The 20,298-nt window shown below is 50.8% G+C and overlaps 1 protein-coding gene across 2 annotated transcripts; it reads right to left on the bottom strand.

The window, feature by feature from the left end:
- Positions 1-959: 959 nt before the first annotated feature.
- SNORC (secondary ossification center associated regulator of chondrocyte maturation) lies at positions 960-16,017 on the bottom strand. Of its 2 annotated transcripts, XM_081796330.1 has the most exons (4): positions 8,346-16,017; positions 7,798-7,969; positions 2,049-2,231; positions 960-1,959 (listed from the first exon to the last, which is right to left on the bottom strand). In XM_081796330.1, exons 2-4 carry the CDS (start codon positions 7,868-7,870, stop codon positions 1,850-1,852), a joined length of 366 nt encoding a protein of 121 aa, XP_081652456.1. In that variant the 5' UTR covers positions 7,871-7,969; positions 8,346-16,017; the 3' UTR covers positions 960-1,849. The 2 variants fall into 2 exon arrangements, with proteins under 2 accessions (XP_081652456.1, XP_060480173.1); XM_060624190.3 differs by lacking the exon at positions 8,346-16,017 and having other exon boundaries at positions 7,798-8,172.
- Positions 16,018-20,298: the final 4,281 nt, after the last annotated feature.

Raw genomic sequence — 20,298 nt, forward strand, 5'->3', positions numbered from 1 at the left:
GGAGGAGGCAGGTCCTGAAGGAAGGGGTTGAGATGGCTTCCAGGATAAGGAAAAGCAGCCAGGGTCAGGATCTCAGAATGGACGGAGATTTGGGGCTCCACCAATGGATTCCAGAAACGGAAGAGGCAATTTGAGGGAGTCGGGGACACCCTTCTGCCGCAGTGGAAGCGAGAACTCGTGTTTGGAAAACCACAGTGGGACTGAGGTATCGGTGGGTGGTGGTCCCACAGGATGTCTAACACCAGGCATGGGGCTGGGGCTTCATACCTCGGGCACTGCTTCCCACGACTTTTGGTGCTAGCAAGTTCCCCCGAAGGCTGCAGCTCCTCCCCCAGCCCAGGTAACCCTCACAGATACCCCAGCCCCACTCCTGGTTCTGTCCCAGAGTGTGGCGGGCCTGGAATCTGACCCTGCCCAGCGCTACCTGGGACCACACTCTTTCTGCCGGGATGCACTCTGCTCCGTGCCAGAACAGGCCTTTCGTTAGAAGCCCGGGATTTGGGTCAAGTGGGACTTCGTAGCCTTTTTCCCACAGGCCACAGCATGGCTCTTGGCATTCTTGAGACCTCAGACCCTTTGAGAATTGGATGGATTTCTGAGGATGCAGACGTGCAACACTCTGGCTCAGTGACGGACTGATGCTCGTGGGGCCTCTGCTACACCCCCAGGGGGAAGACCCCCACTCAAGGCTCCCAAGAGTGGGCAGAGGGGGAGAGGGGCCGTTCCTGAGCCCTGTGCTGCTCTTGGGGGCGGGGACCTTAGGGCAAAGGGGAGGGAGTGACCGTTGGTTCTGGCCCTTGTCCAGTTTATCTTTTTGAAGCATGCTGATTTGGATCATCTGTGCCGACTAGGGCTTTGGTTACGAGGTTGTGTGCAATGAAGTCATGTAAACCGCTGCATGAAAGCTGGTCGGGTTTACAACAGTCCTTTATAATAGCAGAAACTTTTATAATAGCGAGTGCTCTTCTGGAGTATCGAGGAGGGGGGAGGACACTGGTCTTAGCTGGAGCAGGCGTGGTCGGGAGCTCAGAGAAGCCAATGAAGACAAAAGAGTTGCTACAAAGAGCAGAGAAAGAAGAGGACGAACAGCTTCCCTGCACCGGCACCACGCACAGGCCGCCCAGGGCCCTGGCTATCAAACCATCCCGGGGTGCATCCCGGGGTGCGCAGACGGCCCCTCCTCCGGGCCTCCAGTCTTCTATTTCACTCCAAAGGGACGCAGTTCTGGCTTCTTCCCTGCTGTGCTCCGAGCAGCTCAGCCTCTATTTTAAATCTCCTTCTAAATTATAAAAGCTAGGTTTCCCAGGAAGCACGGAAAACAAAAGACGTGACCAAGAACTGAGGGCCGGGGCCAAGCTGCTGGGAGGAGGGAGGCAGCCTGGGGCTGCGGTCGGTCTGGGAACCGGGTTGCTCCTGCGGCTCCCTGGGGCGGAGGGGTTCCTGGGGACGCTGGCGGGGCGGGTCTGGAGCTCCGCAGATGGGGCCCGGCTGGCCAGATCGGGCCCCAAAATAATCCAGCCTTGGGCTGGGAGCCCCGACGGCTCGGCCCCTCTCCTGCGCCCGCGGCCACGCTTGAGTCCGAGCGGGAGCGCAAGGGGCGGGCCCCGGGCACTTCTCGGGACAGGGGCTGGGACGGGGAGGGGGTGTGGGGACCGGGGCTGTGCTGGGGGGCGGGGGACCCCACGCGAGCACTCGCGGTTCCTGCTGGCGGCCCCGCGCGCACGTGGTGCGAGTCGTCGCCCGCCCCGCTCGCCCCCACGCGGACGCGCGGACACACTCGAGACACCGGGGCGCCACCGAGGGTAGAGCCGAGTCGCGCCGCGGCGGGGGCGCGGCCCCTTTATTCGCTTCAGGAGGCGGAAAACTTTCTCAGCGCGACGACCACGAGCGCCAGCACCACGCAGGTGGCCAGCAGGGCGGCGATGACGATGGCCGCGATGGCGCCGGGCCCCAGCGAGCCTGCGGAGGACGGAGGGCGGCAGGTCAGCCCCGCGGCCCCCGCCGCGCCCGCGCCCCCGCCCCCGCCCGCCCGCCGGGCCCGCGCGTACCGCCACCCTGGTCCAGACGCTCCCGCGCCGTGCTGTCCTCGGGGCTCGGCGCGGCGGTGGGGGCCGGGGGCCCGGTGGCCTCGGGCTCCCGGGCGGGGCTGGTGCTCTCCACGGGGTCTTCTCCCGACGGCAGCTCGGCGGGCTCGTTCCACAGGGTGGGCGCGGGCTCCTGCGGGCCCTCGGCTGCAAGGCCAAGGACAGGCGCTGAGGCCCTGGGGCGCAGGCGGCGGGGCCGACGGGGACGTGGCCCCGCGCGGTTAACCGGCCGCGGAGGTGGCGCTGTGTGCGGGACTGTGGGGTGGGCGCTGCACTGGCCCTCCCGGAGGGCTTATTGCGGCCGGGCTGCAGCGAAGACAGACCGGGAGGTGGAGGAGGGCACCAACGGGTTCTCTCGGCAGACGGCCGTGAGGAGCCTGAGCCCGCAGCAGGGGCACTTCACCTCTCCCAGCACGGACTGCGGTCCCCCATCTGAACTGCAGGGCCCTGTAGGCCTGGGTGAGATGACACTGGCGAGGGGCCCCCTTCCCGTGCGAGGCAGGCAGGGGTCCGCCTTCGCCCTGGAGAAGAGGCCGGGGAGATGAGGCAACTCTCCTTGCGGGAACCAGGGTCCCTGCCTCCCCAGAGCCCCACGAGGCTACTGTTGCAGGAGGTGGGGAGGGGAGGCAAACTCCACAGCCCAGGAGCAGTCAGACCTGCGCCCCCTCCCTTGTCCTCACCCGGGCAGAGCCACGCAGCCGGCAGGCCACGGGCCCGGCGCCCACACACACCCCGTGTCCCAAGGCTGAAACCCCAAGGGGGCTCTAGATCTTGAGAAACTGTGATGCCAGCATATCGCTGCTTCCAGAGAGAACAGGGCCAGAGGGGTGCGCAGGGGTGTCTGTGGTCAGGGTAAGGGAAGCCCCGAGAAAAGGGAGCCGCTCCCCTGTCCCCACACAAGCTGGGGCTCAGTCAGCACATCAATCCCTGTGCCGTGTTTTCTGCAGGAGCCTTTCTCTGCTCGTGGGGTGGGAGTTAGCAAGGTGTGGAGGACCTGGGCAGGCTGAGACTCAGAGGCCTGGGTGCTAGCCCCAGCCCCATATCCCCACCTCCGCCCTGCCAATTGCGCTCCCCTCCCCACCAAGGGTCCTGGTCTGAGGAGCCCCACGGCACTTCCCGAACCCTGGGCCCACATCCGTCCATCCCCGACAGGAGGCCCCAGCGCCCAGTTTAACGGTCAAGACCAGAATGGCCGGCAGTCTCCACGCCTTCCCACCCCAGCCCTGGGGGGGCTTTGGCAGGGTCAGGGCTCGCCAGCGCCTAATCTCGATTGTGACCCAGGGATGCCCAGCCCCCACATCGTCCTTAGGGTAGTGCGGGCAGCACGGCACCACCTCGCGGACTCCAGCTGCTCCGTGGCCGGGAACGGTCGTATCCCTGCTTCAGAGCTGAGGAAACCCAGGCTCAGGCGGGCACTGCGCGGGGTGCTGCCGGGAGCGGGAAGCCCCCCCGGAGGATGCAACAACAGGATGCAATTCCCAGGGGTAAGCCAGGGAGGTTGTGGAGTTAACGCGGCCCCAGCCACCCACCCGCAGGCCCCTGGGGCACCGTTTCCTCCACAGGCGTCACCCCTGAGAACTCCCTCTGGCACAGACGGGCCAGAGCCAAGCTGCTTACAGACTCGCCGGCTTCCAGAGGGGGGCTGCTCTGGGTCTTTCCTGCTAACAGTGCCCACCTGGGGCAAATCGCAAGGAGACATCCGCCAAGCCCAAATTCAGGGCCAGTCTTAAATTAACTGTGCTTTCTAAAACATCCAGGTCAGGAAAGACAAAGAAAGGTTGAGGAACTGTTCCAAGTAAGAGACTTGTAAGTAAGGATGTGAGAATGCAGCACGTATTCCTGGATAAAGGCACCCCGGGCTCTACTGGGGAAGTGTGAATATGTAGCTTAGATAACAGTGCTGTATCGATGTCCGTGTCTCATCTTGGGTAACTGACCGGTTATGTGAGAAAATATCCTTGTTCTTAGAAGCATTTTGGGGCAGAAAGGCATGACATCTACAACTTACTCTAGACTGGTCAGCATTCAGATTGGGGGTGGGGGCGGGGTCAGACAGAGACAGGAAGAGCAACTATGGCCAAAGTGAATCTAAGCAGAGTGTACCAGAGCTCACTGGATTATCCTTGCAAGTTTGCTGTCAACTTAAAATCTTTCCCCCAACTGTACAAGACTCCCCAAGACCCCCTGTCCCTGCAGCCTCTCCCAGGCCTGGGCTGGGTCAGTTCTGAGGCTCAGCCTGCAGACCGGGACCACTGTCCTATTCCCCAGGGGTTACCCCAGCCAGCATCCCTGTTCAGAAAACAGCCCTGGCAAGGAGCCCTCCTGGGGGCAGAAGGTCCCTGGCACCCAGTGTAGGGGAAGCTTCCCACCCGAAGGACCTGAGGCTGAACCGCAGTGCCCATGTCTGGGGGCCCCCCTGGCCTCCCACCAGCTGCAAAGACCACGCTGTGCGGAGTGGGGAAGCAACCCTGTCGGGCGTCCTCTGTTACTGCCTGGGAGGGCAGGGGTCTGCAAGCCTCTTAGCTGCTATGGAAAGTGCCAGGCCCCCAGACACGCTTGCCTCAGGCTCCCGGGGGCTAGGCCAAAGAAAAATGCCCACCCCTTAGGCCCTGAAGTGTGGGGCTCACAGAATGCCTACCTTCCCAGATAAACAGACAAACCACTGGCCCTCACTTGCTCTCCATACACCGGCAACAGGGAAGCCACCACAGGGCTACTGGGGACCAGGCCCAGCCAACCTGGGTGGCATCTGAGGATTCAGCTGCCTGGAGTAGGCCCAGGTAAGCATCTACTTTTGCCCTCTGCCAGAGCTCAGAAGCCATCTCTGGAGGAGAGTGGGCCCTCAGAGCAGGGCAGTTGGGGACACACCCAGGCCTTCTCCCCTTCAGCTCCCAGTAACCCAGCCCTACTCTGTGGCTCCCCACAGAAGCCTGGATTCTCCTTGCCAGACACACTGGCCCAGGCCGCCTCATCCCTGCTGCGTGTACCCCCCTCCAACCCCTCCTCCGACACTCAACCAGTCCCTGAAGCTTTAGGGGGTTTGGAACCCATGGGTTTCCAAATCAAGAGGGCTGGGTCCGTCACGTCGTCACCCCGGGACCCCAGCAGGCTGACTCTGCTCCCCTCTCCCCGACTTCACTTCCCAGTCTGTGAAATGGGGATTGGGCCATGCCTCTCGTGGCCTCCACAAGTTGTAACTGTGCTGTCATTGCCATCACCAGCTGCCGCCTTGGCCCCCGGCGCCCTGCCGGACACGGGCCGGGCAGATCTGTGTGCTGTCCATTTGCCGCAGCTGACCATCGTGGGAGACCCCCAAAGGCTGGCCCAGGGCTCACCTGCACCCAAATATCCAGCGTCCCAAAGGCCTGCCAGCTCCCTGCAAGCCCAGGGGGGTGGCCCAGCAGCATACACAGCCCAGAACTGCAACCTGGACTCGGCCACCAGCCTTCCGGCGAAGGCAGTACAGCCGCCAGGAAGGGGCCAAAGCGTTTTCTTACGCGCACCTACCTGTCTCTGTATTTTCTCAACTTGCTGTAGTAAAAGGGAAAAACAACGTTTAAAGGCAATAACCCCCTTTGCCCCCAAATCTATGTTGGGGGAGCCATAAACAGAAGAAGTTGTCAGGGAGTTTGCCAGCAGGAGGCCCCGTCTGCAGACAAGCGAAGATGAGGGAAAGCAAGACGGGCAGAGGGCCCTGCGTGAACAAAGACATGAGCCCACGGGCACGGAAGGTGAGCTGAGAACCCCACGGGGGACCTGCGAGGACATCTAAGCTCCAAAGGCCAGAGTTAGCAACGTCCTGCGACTCTGACCAAGGAAACCAGGACAAGTAAGGGGCCTGGGGACACCGCCAAGGGCACCGCCTCCACCGCCCTGCCTTTCGGTAAATAGGTTTAACACTCACTCTGACCACTGGGCCCCGAGGCCAGGCACCCGTGCTCACAGACAGCCTTTGTGCCAGCCATGAAGGGCCTTTTCATCCCTGGCCTGGCCTCCCGCCTGCTCAACCTGGCCTGCTCCCCCTACCCAGCAGCGGCAGCCACAGGCAACCAACACGGAGGACGGAGGACGGCAGGCGGGGCCCGCAGCTCAGCCACGGGGCCACTCCTTCCCTGCCTGCCTGCCTGCCTGCCTGCCTGCCTGCCACAGGACCCCAGCCCACCGAGCAAAGGGCAGGGGGCCTGCTGGGCCCTATACACACCTGCTCAGAGCTTCTGGCCCAAAGTGGGGTAGCCGAGAGGCTCCCAAACATCCTCCCTCCCCAAACGGCAGGAAGAATGACAGCCGGCCAAAACCCCAAAGACTCCGGGGTGGAGCTGGCCTGCCTGTTCTCGGTAGGACACGTGGAGGGAGGTGAGGCCGGGTGAGGCCCCAGAGATGCCAAACACGTCCCCAAACATTCCTGTGGCAGTGGACAAAGCCCACCCACCCAGGCTGTGTATGCAGTCTGATCCAGGGCCTCTGGCCAGCATCCTGGGCTGGGAGAGCTGGCTACCCAGGGAACAAGAAACTGGACAGGAGCTCCCCAGACGGTCCCAGAGCCTGGGCAGGCAGGCGCCAGCACCTTCACCTCTACCCACTTTGACCACCAGGCAGGGCTGGGGTGGGGTGTGGGGGATCTGCAAGGACCAGTCCCAAGGACCAGAGGTTCTTCCTAGGACGTCTAGAGGGGCCTGCATGCCCACAGGCAATTTGCCATCACCCTCTTCTTCCTGGCGTGTGTGCCTGAGTGTGGCTGTCCCACCGGGCCTCACGTCCCCCAGTAACTCTCCCCAGGGCCATGCTCGTGTGGCTGGCATCCAGCTGCCACTCCTATAGATCCACAGACATTCCCCCCAAAGTCGGTGCTGCAGAGAAGGTCTCCGGGGGTCTCTCCTCCCACTCATTCCTCTAGCCCCAGGACCACCCCCAACAAGGGCCCTGAAATGTTTCTCCTGTGGCCCACCTCACAGCCAACAGAGAAAGACCATCCGTGAACTACCTGGGCTTTTTCTCTCTCGGGCTTTGAAGCTGGCCTGGGACAGCCCTTCCCAGCAGAGGGCCCTAGAGCCATGCCCAGGACCGGGCCTGAGGTCCAGCCAGCCTGCCACCCTGAGCCTGGTGGGACCTTCCTTCTCACTTAATCCCACACCCAGCCGTTTTGACCTAAGTACAGAGCCCAAGTCCAGTGTCCTCATCATGGTTTTGCCAAGGAGTCTCAGGCTCTGTGCTCTTTCTGGAATTTTTTCCGGGCTGAGACTTGTACCTGGGTCTTCACTCTTGAAAGGACATTTCAGAAAGCCAGCAGAGAAGGGCTTGCAGGGTTGAAACGTAAAACGGCAGGGCTCTGTGGTTTTCTGCCTAGGAGCCTGGGGCCTCTGGTCCCTCGGCTGCTTGCCCTGTGCCTAGTGCCCTTTCCTGACTGGAAGCCTTCAGATTTTAGCATGCTGGGGTACCCCCATGTCCCCCCAGGCAGCTAACGTCCCTGGCCCTGCTGCTTAAATTGCCCTCCTGCTTCGGGGGCCATCGTCCCCCCGGCTAACAACTCCCAGGACATCAACGCGGCTCCTGGCGGCCCGTCTCCTAGGAGCCTTCCAAAGAACCACCCCAAATGGCGGTTCCACCTTCTGTGAGGGAAGGGCTGCTTCTGCCCGGTGGGCCGTGGAGAATCCGGCTCTAGGCGCTTCTTGGCCCTGGGTGGCTGGTGGCAGCAGAGTCGAGGGAGCACCCTTACCTGTGAGTACGGCAGGGGCCAGGACCCCGGACAGGAGCAGCAGCACCATGCGTAGGGCCAGACAGAATCCCATCCTGGCCCGTGAGCGAGTGCAGCTGGTGCAGCTGGAGAGCCGGATGCAGGAGGACGGAGCTGGTTAACTTCAGAGCGGCGGGAAAGAGGTACCAAAGGGCTGGGAAGGGTTTTCATCAATGCAAACTCTGTCCTCCTGGGACACCGTGCCCGCCCCCCACACATGAGCGTGTACGCGCACGCGCGCGCGCACACACACACACACACACACACACACACAGCAAAGCTTACAGAACTGACTGCTTTCCTGAACTCCAGAGTAGCCCCACCCTCAGAGAGGGAAAGAAAGAGGAAATTGCTCTCTTTCCCTCTCTCCTCTCTCTCCCCCACCTTGCCCCCCCTTTCTCTCTCTCTCTCTCTCTCTCTCTCTCTCTCTCTCTCTCTCACACACACACACACACACACACACACACACACACACTCCTCGGCCACTGGAAGTAAGAGATTCTCAAACTTCAGTATGCAAAAAGACTCACCCAGGGAACTTGGAAAATGCAGATGCCTCCAGCACTCCGCATCAGAAGGTCACAGGTGGGCCCTGGGATCTGCATTTCAGTGCCTGCGGCTCTGGCTCTGGACACGGAAGCCCAGGCAGTCTGCTCACCTTGGGGCGCTCAGTGCCTGGTGGGGAGAGCACTCAAGAGAGCTTGTTAAAGAAGCACTTTTAGAACAGTCTCAATCCAAACCCTCAGCAGTTCGAGTCTCTTTCCAGAAAACCTCATGTCATCAAACACCCTGTGTTCCTTCTTGCTGTCTGTTCCCCCAGGTGCCTGAAGCTGGAAATGCCACCTGTGTGCTCCAGGTATGAGTGCCTAGCCTGGGGCTGGCGCACAACTTCAGCCCCACCACCCACTGCCTCCCCCAACAACTCCAGGGATATTAAAAAGTAGGTCCACTTTAAAGGGTCCAAACCAACCCTGACTCCACTGCCTCCCCAGTCCTGCTGTCAGTGGAACCCCAGCGTCCGGCCTTCCAGATGTCCCAGCCACAGAATTAAAAGTCATCAAAGGTTTCTCTCTCCCTTACTCCTGAGAAAGTATACCCAGCACCCCTTATCTCATACCCTTCATGCTTTCCACTCACTCTTAAAAAAGCCACCCTAAATAAAGGCTTGCTTTGGCCCTGCTTACAGTGTTCCAGTCCATTGGCCTTGACTATGTTCCTCCAACACAGCAAACGTGGTCCTGCCTCAGGGCCTTTGCACTTGCTGTCCCTCTCACGGGAAGTCCCTCCGCTCATTATGTGGCTACCTCCTCATCGCCATTCAGGCCTCAGCTCTGGTCAGTCAACCTCCCATCTACCCATCACATCGCTTAATTCCTTCTTAGCACTTACATTTACATGACACTCTCAGTTCTTTTGCTTTTTTTTGTTGGTAATTTTCTAAGGAATAACATACATACTGTGAAATGCACAAATCTTAGGTTTACAGCTTGTGGAGCTTTTATTCATATATACACCAGTGGAAACACCGTCCAAATCAATACAGAACATTTCGAGCACACCAGCAGGATCCTTCCTGCCTCTACCCCCTCAATACCACCAAAGCACGATTCTGTCTTCTATCACCAAAGATGAGTTTTGTCTACTCTCGAACTTCAAATAAATGGGATATAAACCCTTATATCTGGCTTTTTTTGTTGAACATTCTGTGAGTTTCATCCATACGTTGCTGCATGTAGCAGCAGCTCACTCGCTTTTATTGAATAGTATTCAATTATCTAAATATGTCACAACTTTTTCATTTTAAATGTTTATATTTGAGAGAGAGAGCACGAGCAGGGGAGGGGCAGAGAGAGAGGGAGACACAGAATCCGAAACAGGCTCCAGGCTCCGAGCCGTCAGCACAGAGCCTGACGTGGGGCTCGAACTCCAAACTGCGAGATCATGACTCGAGCTGAAGTCGGACACCAAACTAAGCCACCCAGGTGTCCCAATATGTCACAACTTTTAACCTTTCTTTTATCCATGTGGCCATTTAGGTGATTTCCAGGTCTGAACTTTCACGAATACAGCTCCTATGGATAGTCTTACACATGTCTTTTCATGAACATATACTTGAACTTCTCTTGGTTGTAAATCTAACCATAGAATTGCCAGGTCAGAGGGTAGGTATAACGTTTAGCTTCTGTAGATGTTTCTGACCAGGATTCCAAAGTGTTCGTTCCAATGGACCATATCCTTGTTCTACACTTTGCCACACCTGGTGACGTTGCCAGCCTTTTTTTTTTTTTTTTTAATTTCTAGCCAAGCTGTAGGTATGTAGTGTTGTCTCATTGAGATTGCATTTCCATGACTGACACAGTCGAGCACCCTTTCGTATTTATTGACCAAAGGAATATCCTCTTTTGTGAACGGTCTGCTCGATTTTCTTTGACCATTTATTAGGGTGGTCTATCTTTCTACATTTATTTTTGTTTTGTGTGTTGTGTATCAAGATAAAAATTCTTTGTCAGATATAGGTAATGGTGCCTTTAGATGAAGTGCTTATTGGCTGTCTATCCCTACCCTGTGACTGTAAATCCCAGGACAGCAGGGACTGTGTTTTGTTCCCCAATGCATTTCCAAAGCCTAGCACCACCATGCCCAGCATGCAACAGGAGCTCAGTATTTGGATTCAACCAGTTGGGATTTCTGGGATAGAGTTAACTTTGAGCATCTTCTCATTTGTTTATTCATTTGTTTGTGTTGCTGTTTTGCTCCCAGTCTCCTATCTTCAACTTTCTGTGCCCTGAAATGTAACGTAACAACATAATGTAGTCAGATCCCCAAATTACATTCTGAGACTTCCTTACTAAGCAGACTTCCATTTAGCATCTACCAATGGGAGGCACTGCTATGAGATGCAAGCTTGGTGAGGAAAAATGATTCTTTCTGTTCAGGTTTTTTTTTAATGTTTACTATTTGGGGTAGGGGGGCAGAGAGGGAGAGAGAGAATCCCAAGCAGGCTCTGTGCTGACAGCACAGAGTTTGATCCCACCACCCCAGGATCATGACCTGAGCCAAAATCAAGAATCAGACACTCAACCGACAGCCACCCAGGCACCCCTGTTCAGATTTCTGACAGCGACCCTGGCTATAGCAGCATTGGCTGTAAGAACATCAGGGACTAAGGGTCAGGTGGTGGGGGCTTCAGGGGCAGCCACATGAAGTTGGACGTACAGGCTCTGGGTCCTTGCCAGGTAGCTGAAATCCAGCCCCAGCAATGTGTTGTGGCCTCTGAGTAATCTCTCTCCAGCCCTGGCTGATGTCAGTTGCCTAGCTGCAGTTGTCTGTTTATAAGTAACCTTCCCTTCTCTCTTTTGCTCCTTCAGTCCTTTAGACATCCTTATAACATATCCCTGCATTAAATCTCTTCTGTTTGAAATACCTAGAGTGAACTCTGTTTCCAAGTCAGACACTGACCAGTACAAAGCTTTGCACCTGGAGTGGTCCTGAGAAACAGGCCCTCAAAGATGTGTTTCTGCATTTAGTTCACCACCATGTTTGAGCTTGAATTCAGGAAAGACCTCACTGCCAGTAGAAAATTAGATCCGGTAACATATGCCATGCCGTATGTTAAGATTTGTAGTTGTTTTGGGGCACCTGGGTGGCTCAGCCAGTTGAACGTCTGGCTTCGGCTCAGGTCATGATCTCACAGTTCCTCAGTTAGAGCCCCACACAGGGCTCGCTGCTATCAGCGTGGAGCCTGCTTGGGATCTTCTGCCCACCTCTCTTTGCCCTTCCCCCGCGCAAGCTCTCTCTCTCTCAAACACTAACAAAACAGAACAAAAAAGACTTACAGTTGTTTTGCATGAAGTGCCTATTGAAGACAAGGCTCAAAAGACCAAGTTTAGATGCTACACTTGATGTTTATAATGGTGATGATGATCAACAGGAGAGTGAAATGAATTGGCTACTTTTTACTGTATTGTGTACTCACAGAAAACAACAAGTTCAGGCCTTAACTTTGAAAGCCAAGTCATGATCGGAGAACTAGAGCACTTCTATGGCAGTCTTAAAAAAATATCTCAATTCGTGGAGATACAGGGCATAACTGGCTACAAATCAGGCCCCAAATTTCGTGAGTTGCAGAATTACGATCTAAAATTCACAGCCATGCCAGTTCTCTTAGGTGAAACCTATGCACTGATTGAAAAGGAGTGAGACCTTGAGATTTGAAATGGGGATATTTGGGTAGACTCAAACAAATCTGAGTCTCTTCCACTCACAAACCCTCAGGCCTCCCTTGCAGAAACAGCAGACTCCTTAGAGAAAATGGCTAATTCCAAATCTGGGAAAGGAAATGTAGGTGATGAGCCTAAAACATCTCATGCCAAAGAAAGTACTCAAAAAATGATGGGGATACAGCAAAGAGACCCAAAAGCCAACTTGGAAGGGCACCAAATGGACAATCTGCATGAAAAAATAGTATCAGATTATAATCTATAGTGTGTGCACATGCCGTGTGTGTGTGTGTGTGTGTGTGTGTGTGCACGCAAAACTCTTCCTTTTGGCAGAGTGCTAATAAATATAAAAGTAAAGCTTGGGAAGTATTAATTGTTCAAGTAAGAATCAATGGCTGGTAAAACTAGTCGATAAAAGTTTGAGAGGAAATGGGTATTTACAAAGTCTCAAAGTATCTCCCATTAAAAAAAAAAAAGTCCAGAACGCCTGGGTGGCACAGTTGGTTGGGCATCCGACTTCAGCTCAGGTCACAGTCTCATGGTTTGTGAGTTCAGGCCCCACGTCGGGCTCTTCACTGACAGGTCAGAGCCTGGAGCCTGCTTCAGATTCTGTGTCTCCCTCTCTCTCTGCTCCTCCCCCACCCCTCAAAAATAAATAAACATTAAAAAAAAATCCTATGGTGGAGAAACCTCGCAGACACCACCTTAATCAAGTGATTAAAATTAAATCACCAGTAATGGCTGAAACCAACATCATGGTACTCATGATAGGATACATCGAGGATGTAACATCAACTTCTGTATTATTCCTAATTGCACAATCTCAATCAAATCCTGAGAAAACAGCAGACAAACACAAATTGAGGACATTCTACAAAACAACTGTGCTGCACCTTTGTGTCAAGATATGAAAGACAAAGACAGACAGAGGAACCGTCACTCAGGAACATGACCACTAAACACAAAAGTGATCATGGATGGCATCCTGTACCTTTTTATTTTTTCTTTATAAAAGACATTAGCAGAACAATTGGAAAATATGATCTGGATATTAATAATATATCATTTATGTCCTAATTTTAATTAGACTGTGGTTACAAAAGAAAATGTCCTGGGGTGCCTGGGTGGCTCAGTTGGTTAAGCACTTGACTCTTGATTTAGGCTCAGGTCATAATCTCATGGGTTCATGAGATCAAGCCCCGCATCAGGCTCTGCGCTGACAGTGCAGGGCCTGCTTAGGATTCTTTCTCTCCCTCTGTCTCTGCCCCTCTGCTCATGTACATGCTCTAAAACTAAATAAGTAAACTTAAAAAAAAATTATTTAAAAAGAAAAAAAAAAAGTCCTTGTTTCAAGGAAGCATGCCCTGAAACGGGTAAGAGGTAAAGGGACATAACGCCTGCAGTTTACTTCCAAATGGTTCGTAAAATAAGTTACTGACAGTCATTATTGACTCTAGTTATCAAGAAAAACTGGTAAAGGAGATGTGATGTTAACAGTTGAGAGTGAAAGTCATGCTGGAGTTCTTTCTAGTGGTCTTGCAAGTTTATAAATCTGAAATTATTCAAAATAAAGTCCCCCTTCCCCCCCAAAGTCACTATTTATCAATGACAAATGCAATAATAGGACCTAAACAATGACCACTGAGGAATGTTAAAACTGCTACGTGAATGGTCAATATAATGGGTCAACTTGGCAGCAGTGGAACCAACTGAATTTCGACAGGAGAAAAATGGAAAACCAGACACTGGTACCAGCCTATGTGACTGATAAGATGCCACCAACGTACACCCTGTCAACAACTCAGTATTCTGGGGGGGGGGGGGGGGGACCTGAATGTAGTCAAGCCTCTCGATTGGACTACTAATTTACAGAAAATATGACAGATGAACAGATTGACACTATAAAGAGGCTCCTTAATGAATCCAAAATATGAGATGTTCTATGGATAAATGATCCAGTTTCTTTAACTTTTTTTTTTTAATGAATAGATATAGGATATTTTTTTCGTTTCATTTTTTTCATTTCATTTATTCCAGTAAGTAGTCAGTAATCAAGATGTTCTTTTTTTTTTTTTTTTTTAATTTTTTTAACGTTTATTTATTTTTGAGACAGAGAGACAGAGCATGAACGGGGGAGGGTCAGAGAGAGAGGGAGACACAGAATCTGAAACAGGCTCCAGGCTCTGAGCTGTCAGCACAGAGCCCAACATGGGGCTTGAACTCACGGACCGCGAGATCATGACCTGAGCCTAAGTCGGACGCTTAACCGACTGAGCCACCCAGGCGCCCCAGTAATCAAGACATTCTTAAGTTTAAGATTAGTTCACAGTGCAAACCCCAAAACATAGATAAAAACAGCAGTTTTTATTCTGATTACAAGTACAACATTCTCTATAGATAATTTGAAAAATAAAAATCAACTGAAATCCTATCATCTCAAGATAACCTTTACTGGTATTCCTTTCCTGTTTTTTATTTTATACAGTTCCTTTTAACTTATGTAATTATATAATGTGTATATTTAAAATTGCTTATATATCTATTTTAACTTAAAATTGCCAATGACTATTCTACTGAAAAAAAAAATTCAATGAGTTAAAATGTGTATTATATTGAATACATAGTATCTTTTCCTGCTTTCTCATTTAATATTATATTGTCATCATTTAGGTAAATATTAAAATATTTTAATTTTTTAAAATTTTAGTTTACATCCAAATTAGTTAGTATATAGTACATCAATGACTTCGGGAGTAGATTCCTTAGTGCCCCTTACCCACTTAGCCCATCCCCCCTCCCGTACCCCCTCCTGTAACCCTCTGTGTTTTCCATATTTATGAGTCTCTTGTTTTGTCCCCTCCCTGTTTTTATATTTTTGTTTCCCTTATGTTTATCTGTTTTGTCTCTTAAAGTCCTCATATGAATGAAATCATATGATACTTTGTCTTTCTCTAACTTTGCTTAGCATAATACCCTCTGGTACCATCCACATAGTTGCAAATGGCAAGATTTCATTCTTTTTGATTGCTGAGTAATACTCCATTGTGTATGTATGCATATGTGTGTGTGTGCGTGTGTGTGTGTGTGTGTGTATGTATATATGTATGTATATACACCACATCTTCTTTATCCGTTCATCCATCGATGGCCATTTGGGCTCTTTCCATCCTTTGGCTATTGTTGATAGTGCTGCTATAAGCACGGGGGTGCATGTGTCCCTTTGAAACAGCACAGCTGTATCCCTTGGATAAATGCCTAGTAGTGCAATTGCTGGGTCATAGGGTAGTTCTATTTTTAGTTTTCTGAGGAACCTCCATACTTTTTTCCACAGTGGCTGCACCAGCATGCATTCCCACCAACTTCTTATTTTCAGGAGGAACTGGATTGCAACCAAATGCAAATCCATGGACTTCATTTTGATTTTGATTCAAACTTTTGTTAAAACACACCTTTAAGACAATCTGAGAAAATCACATATGGACTGGGTTTGGATATTTTATCAACATTGCTAACATGATAATTGCATGTAGTCTGTTTTTTTTTTTTTTTTTAAGGCATCCTTATCTGTTACCGTGCACACTAAAATGTTTGAGTGACATGTCTAGAATTTGTCTTAAAATAGTCTAAGGAAAAAAACAGGTGAAATAATTAAAACAAAATTGGCAAAATATCAATTGTTGAAGCTGGGTTATGTTAGGTAGGAGTCTGTTACACTAGTTGCTATAACCGTGTCCCCCAAGATTCACATGTTGAAGCCCTAACCCTCTAGTGATGGTGCTTGGAAATGGGGCTTTTGGGGAGTGATTCGGGTTAGAGTAGGTCATGAGGGTGGGGCCCTGATAATGGAAAAGAAAGATGATTTTTAAAAGATCAAAAGATGATAAAGGGTTAGTATCCAAAATGCATAAAGAACTGATATGCAGAAGACACGAACAGACATTTCTCTAAAGATGACATCCAGATGGCCAAAAGACACATGAAACGATGCGGGGATGAGTGAAGTAGGTGAAGGGAATTAAGAGCACGCTTACCAGGATGAGCACTGAGTAATGTATGGAATTGTTAAATCACTGTATTGTCCACCTGAAATTAATACAACACTGCATGTTAGCTATACTGGAATTAGAGTAAAAATCTTAAAAAATTCTTCTTTATATACATGAAACATCTAACGATGGATAAAAGAAAAAAAAGAGACAGGAAATGTCTCTGCCACCCAAGGACACAGCAAGAAGATGCCTGTCTGCAAACCAGGAAAAGGGCCCTCACTAGACACAGAATCTGCTGGCACTCAGATCGTGGGCCTTCCCAGACACTTCTAAGACACGAGTCTACTTCTATGTATGTTTGAAATTTCATTAAAAAGAAAACCTGAACTTGGGGGGGAAAGCTAATCAAAGACAAAAGTTGCGATGACCTCTGGACTACTAAGGACTCAAACCCCTCAGGAATGAAGGTTCAGGTCACCCCACCAGCTGAGGGGCTGGTGGAGGGCAAAAGGAACATAGAACAGGTAGGAAGGAAAGAAGTTGTATAAATATCAGCCACCGTCTCATGAGCTGGTACAGAAACAAGAACTGTAGCAGCTACGCATATTTTATTCCTTACATTTTGTAGGTGGGATTACCCTCTTCTCAAGATGGTTTACTTTTTTTTTTTTTTTTTTTTTTTTTTTTACAAGATCTTATTTTTAAGTAACCTCTACACCTAATGTGGGGCTTGAACTCACAACCCCAAGACCAAGAGTCATGTGCTCCACCAACTGAGCCAGTTAGGTGCCCCCTCCTAGCTTCTTTTACATATATGTTTGTAGATATAAGCCAATTTTTCTATTTTTCCATATTCTCTCTCACACGTGCGCACGCACACACACACACACACGATCCAGGTGAGATCGTAAGTGGAGAGGCATTGGTATCACCTACAAATGGACAGAATGACTGATGGGATCACTGGATACTGTGTTAAGGGTTTCCCTACAAATTACCGGTTTTTCAGGAACCTTACCTTTTCCCATTTTTGCTACCAACCTTTTCAACTCCAGGTTGTTTTTTTTTCCTCATTTTTTTTGATTGAATAGTTAAGGTGGTTTCTATTTCATGATGGGACCCTAACCTGCTTAAGGCTTAATTTCATATTACTAAAGACAGAAAATCAGTTAAGTGTGCCCTATATGAGGCTTACCACACTTGCATTTCAACTTGGGTCTGCTTCAGGAAAACTGTAAAGGGTGCTTATCATGCTTCATCCAGGACCCACACTGAAACACAAGTGCTAAATCAGAAAATACCCTGGGTCAGCAGTATGCTGCAAGGCAAGCATGTACAGATGTACACACAGATCATACATACTCCAGAGATTGGAGATGAGTGAAACCTCAGCTAAGCAATGGTCTCCAAACTTCCCATTCAGAACTTAAAAACAGGGGTGCCTGTGTGGCTCAGTCAGTTAAGCATCCAATTTCGGCTCAGGTCATAATCTCGCAGTTCGTGATTTCGAGCCCCGCGTCGGGCTCTGTGTTGACAGCCCAGAGCATGGATCGTGCTTCAAGTTCTGTGTCTCCCTCTCTCTCTTCCCCTCCTCTGCTCACACTCTGTCTCTCTCTTAAAAATAAATAAATACTCAAAAAAAAAAAAAAAAAAAAAAAAAAAAGGAAGGAAGAAGAACTTAAAAAAATAATTTCCAATGCTGGGTCCCACTCCAAACTAGAAACTCTGGGTTCATGGAACTCAAGGACCGATTTTTGCTTCCAAGTTCCACAGATAACCTGGTGCCAGCTAATATACAGCCCCCTAGAACCCCATGACACATTGCCTCCTTGAAGGCTTCTTTGCACTAATTTTACGATATCCAAAAAAAGTGGATATCCCATGCCCCCTACTTGATATGCTTTACTGAACCTACATGAGCCCACAAACTCCCTTCTCCCTTGCAAAATGGCCCACAAATGGTAGTCATCCAGCATTTATGCACTGGGCACCGTAATACGCTCTTGCATTGTAACTTATTAGTCCCAACTACTTGATAGTTCCCATTTCACGGATAGTGGGGGGGGGGGGGGGGAACCTTGCCCAAAGTAGGTGGTGGTAGGACCAACATTCAAATCTGACAGCTCGACTCTAGGACCTCCATTCTTGAAACTACTTGCAGGTTCATTCCACAGAGTACCTTTAAAAAAACCCACCCAAAATGCAGACTCTGGGTAGGACTGGGAGATTCTGGACACAACAAGGCTGGGCCTTTGGAAACTGCTCTGGGTTCCCAGCTCTGCACAAGAATGGAAACCAGAGCCTGTTCTGAGCCCGCTCAGAACTGAGCCATCTCAGTTACTAAGATTCCTTTCCCATGGTCTATGTGCACCAACTACCCCAAACTTGTGCAACTTCAAAAGAGAACACTAGAGAATATTACTGTCAGAGACTGCTAACCGCCAATGCAATATCCAGTCTCCCCAGGGCTTAGAAACGGAACTCCAGTGGCACTTCGGGCGGCAGCACACTCAACTAAAAGCCCCAAATTTCCAGCCTTTCTTGCAACTAACTTTAGTCATGTGTTTACATTCCTGACAGGTTAAGATTTTAAAAAAGCTCCTTATTGGGGGCTAGAAGCAGGGAGGTGTGCTTCTTTTGCTTCAACTCACTCCTTTCCTCCTGCCTGGAATATGGGCTTGATGACTGGTGCTCTAGCAGTCACCTTGGACCACGAGTGACTGTTGAGTATGTAAGCCACAATCAGGATGGTGAAACAAAAGAACCCAGGTCCCTGAGCAACATGCCAGCCTTGGATTGATGACCTCCAGATTTCACTTGAGAAACCATCTTGTTTCACTTTGCTTTTTGTCTCCTCTTATATGCAACCAAACTTCATACTGACCCACTGACAATTTTCAGGACTGCTTCTCTGAGAAACTCAAAAGAAAAAGTAACTTTCGGTCAAGGAATGCTATTCTACCACCGTACTCAAGTGAACAATCTTTGAGAAATGATGGCTCTGCTTAATACCCCCTGAACTGAACTCAGTGTTGGTGCTATTTTGAGTCTTGTCCTCACGAGGTCATCACTTTGCCAGCAATGACAGGGGGGCAGTGATAGATTTTAGGCCGCAGAGGAGTAATGAAGGAAAGAGCCCACTTCTCTTCCCTTGCTTCCAGCAGCTATGTGCTGTTCCTCCCATACAGTGAACCATAGCTATGCTGTTTTAGTTGCAAAACATTCCCACTGATGAATCCCTGGAGGGAAACTCTCCTCCAGGAGAGTTCATCATTCCCAGGACATCCGGTGACACCCTTCAAATAAACCCCACACATCTGGCTGCTTCAAGGTCCCAGTCTCCCTACGATCTCAGCAGGCACTGCAGTTTCCTCACCAGGAACTGCCTGCACTCAAGCAGGGCCAAATCCATCTCCAGAGCTGGGCTATTTCTTTTCGCTCCAAGAAACCCATCAACTGGGAGGCCAACTTCCATCTGGAATGTGCTCTTGGTCGTAAGTTACAGCCTATTTGGAATGTGCACGCCTGAGGCTCTTGTGAGGGAATTCTACTTTCCACACTGGAAGCACAAGAGAGAAACGGGTTCATTCCACAGAAGCATTTCTGTCATACAGACTTTTTTATTTTTATTAGTAACACAGAGAGGGCATTTTGTATAAACTTCAATTTCTTAATCTGATCAGTTTAAAGAAAGTGTATAAAAGGACACACACACCACTATGTTACATATTTATACAATTTGCCTAAAAGAAAGGTAACGGAGATAAAGCCAGTACTGCTATTACCTATCCTAAAATTAAAAAGTAATCCCCCAACTTAGAGCTAAGGAAGAGTTCAAATTCCTTGATGTAGAAGCAGAACTCATCTTATGCCGAAAACTCTCCCAAATGGCAACGTCTCCCACCCCACGTGCTCTCCTACGATGTGACCTTACCACATCGCCCAACAAGGATGGGGAGAGTCCCGTGTTCCCAGCCCGCTGAATCTGGATGGGTGTGCACGGGCTTTGCCAGAATAAAAGCACCACAGGAGCGACATTACGGAACTTGTGAGTTTAGGTCAGAAAAGGTGATGCAGCCCCTGCTTGGTTCTCCTCGGGGTGGGTGGGAGCCAGGTGCCGCCTAAGCCCACCCAGCCTGAGGATACCGTGAAAAGGAATACATGGTTCCTCCAGCCGTGAACCCAGCTGAGCTCCCAGCCAACAACCAGAAGCAACTGCCAGCCACACTGAGTGATCCGTCTTGGCCTGCCAACCTAATCGAAGCTCCCGAAGA

Source organism: Panthera onca, chromosome C1 (genome assembly GCF_046562875.1).
Source record: "Panthera onca isolate mPanOnc1 chromosome C1, mPanOnc1 haplotype 2, whole genome shotgun sequence".
In the NCBI taxonomy this organism is placed as follows: domain Eukaryota; kingdom Metazoa; phylum Chordata; class Mammalia; order Carnivora; family Felidae; genus Panthera; species Panthera onca.

Bases quoted from the DNA above. Each gene is read 5' to 3' on its own strand.
- SNORC (XM_081796330.1), bottom strand. From the start codon at position 7,870: ATGGGATTCTGTCTGGCCCTACGCATGGTGCTGCTGCTCCTGTCCGGG. The intron at 2,232-7,797 runs GTAAGGGTGCTC...TTGGCCTTGCAG, and splicing joins GGCCCCTGCCGTACTCACAG to CCGAGGGCCCGCAGGAGCCC. The intron at 1,960-2,048 runs GTACGCGCGGGC...CGTCCTCCGCAG, and splicing joins GCGTCTGGACCAGGGTGGCG to GCTCGCTGGGGCCCGGCGCC.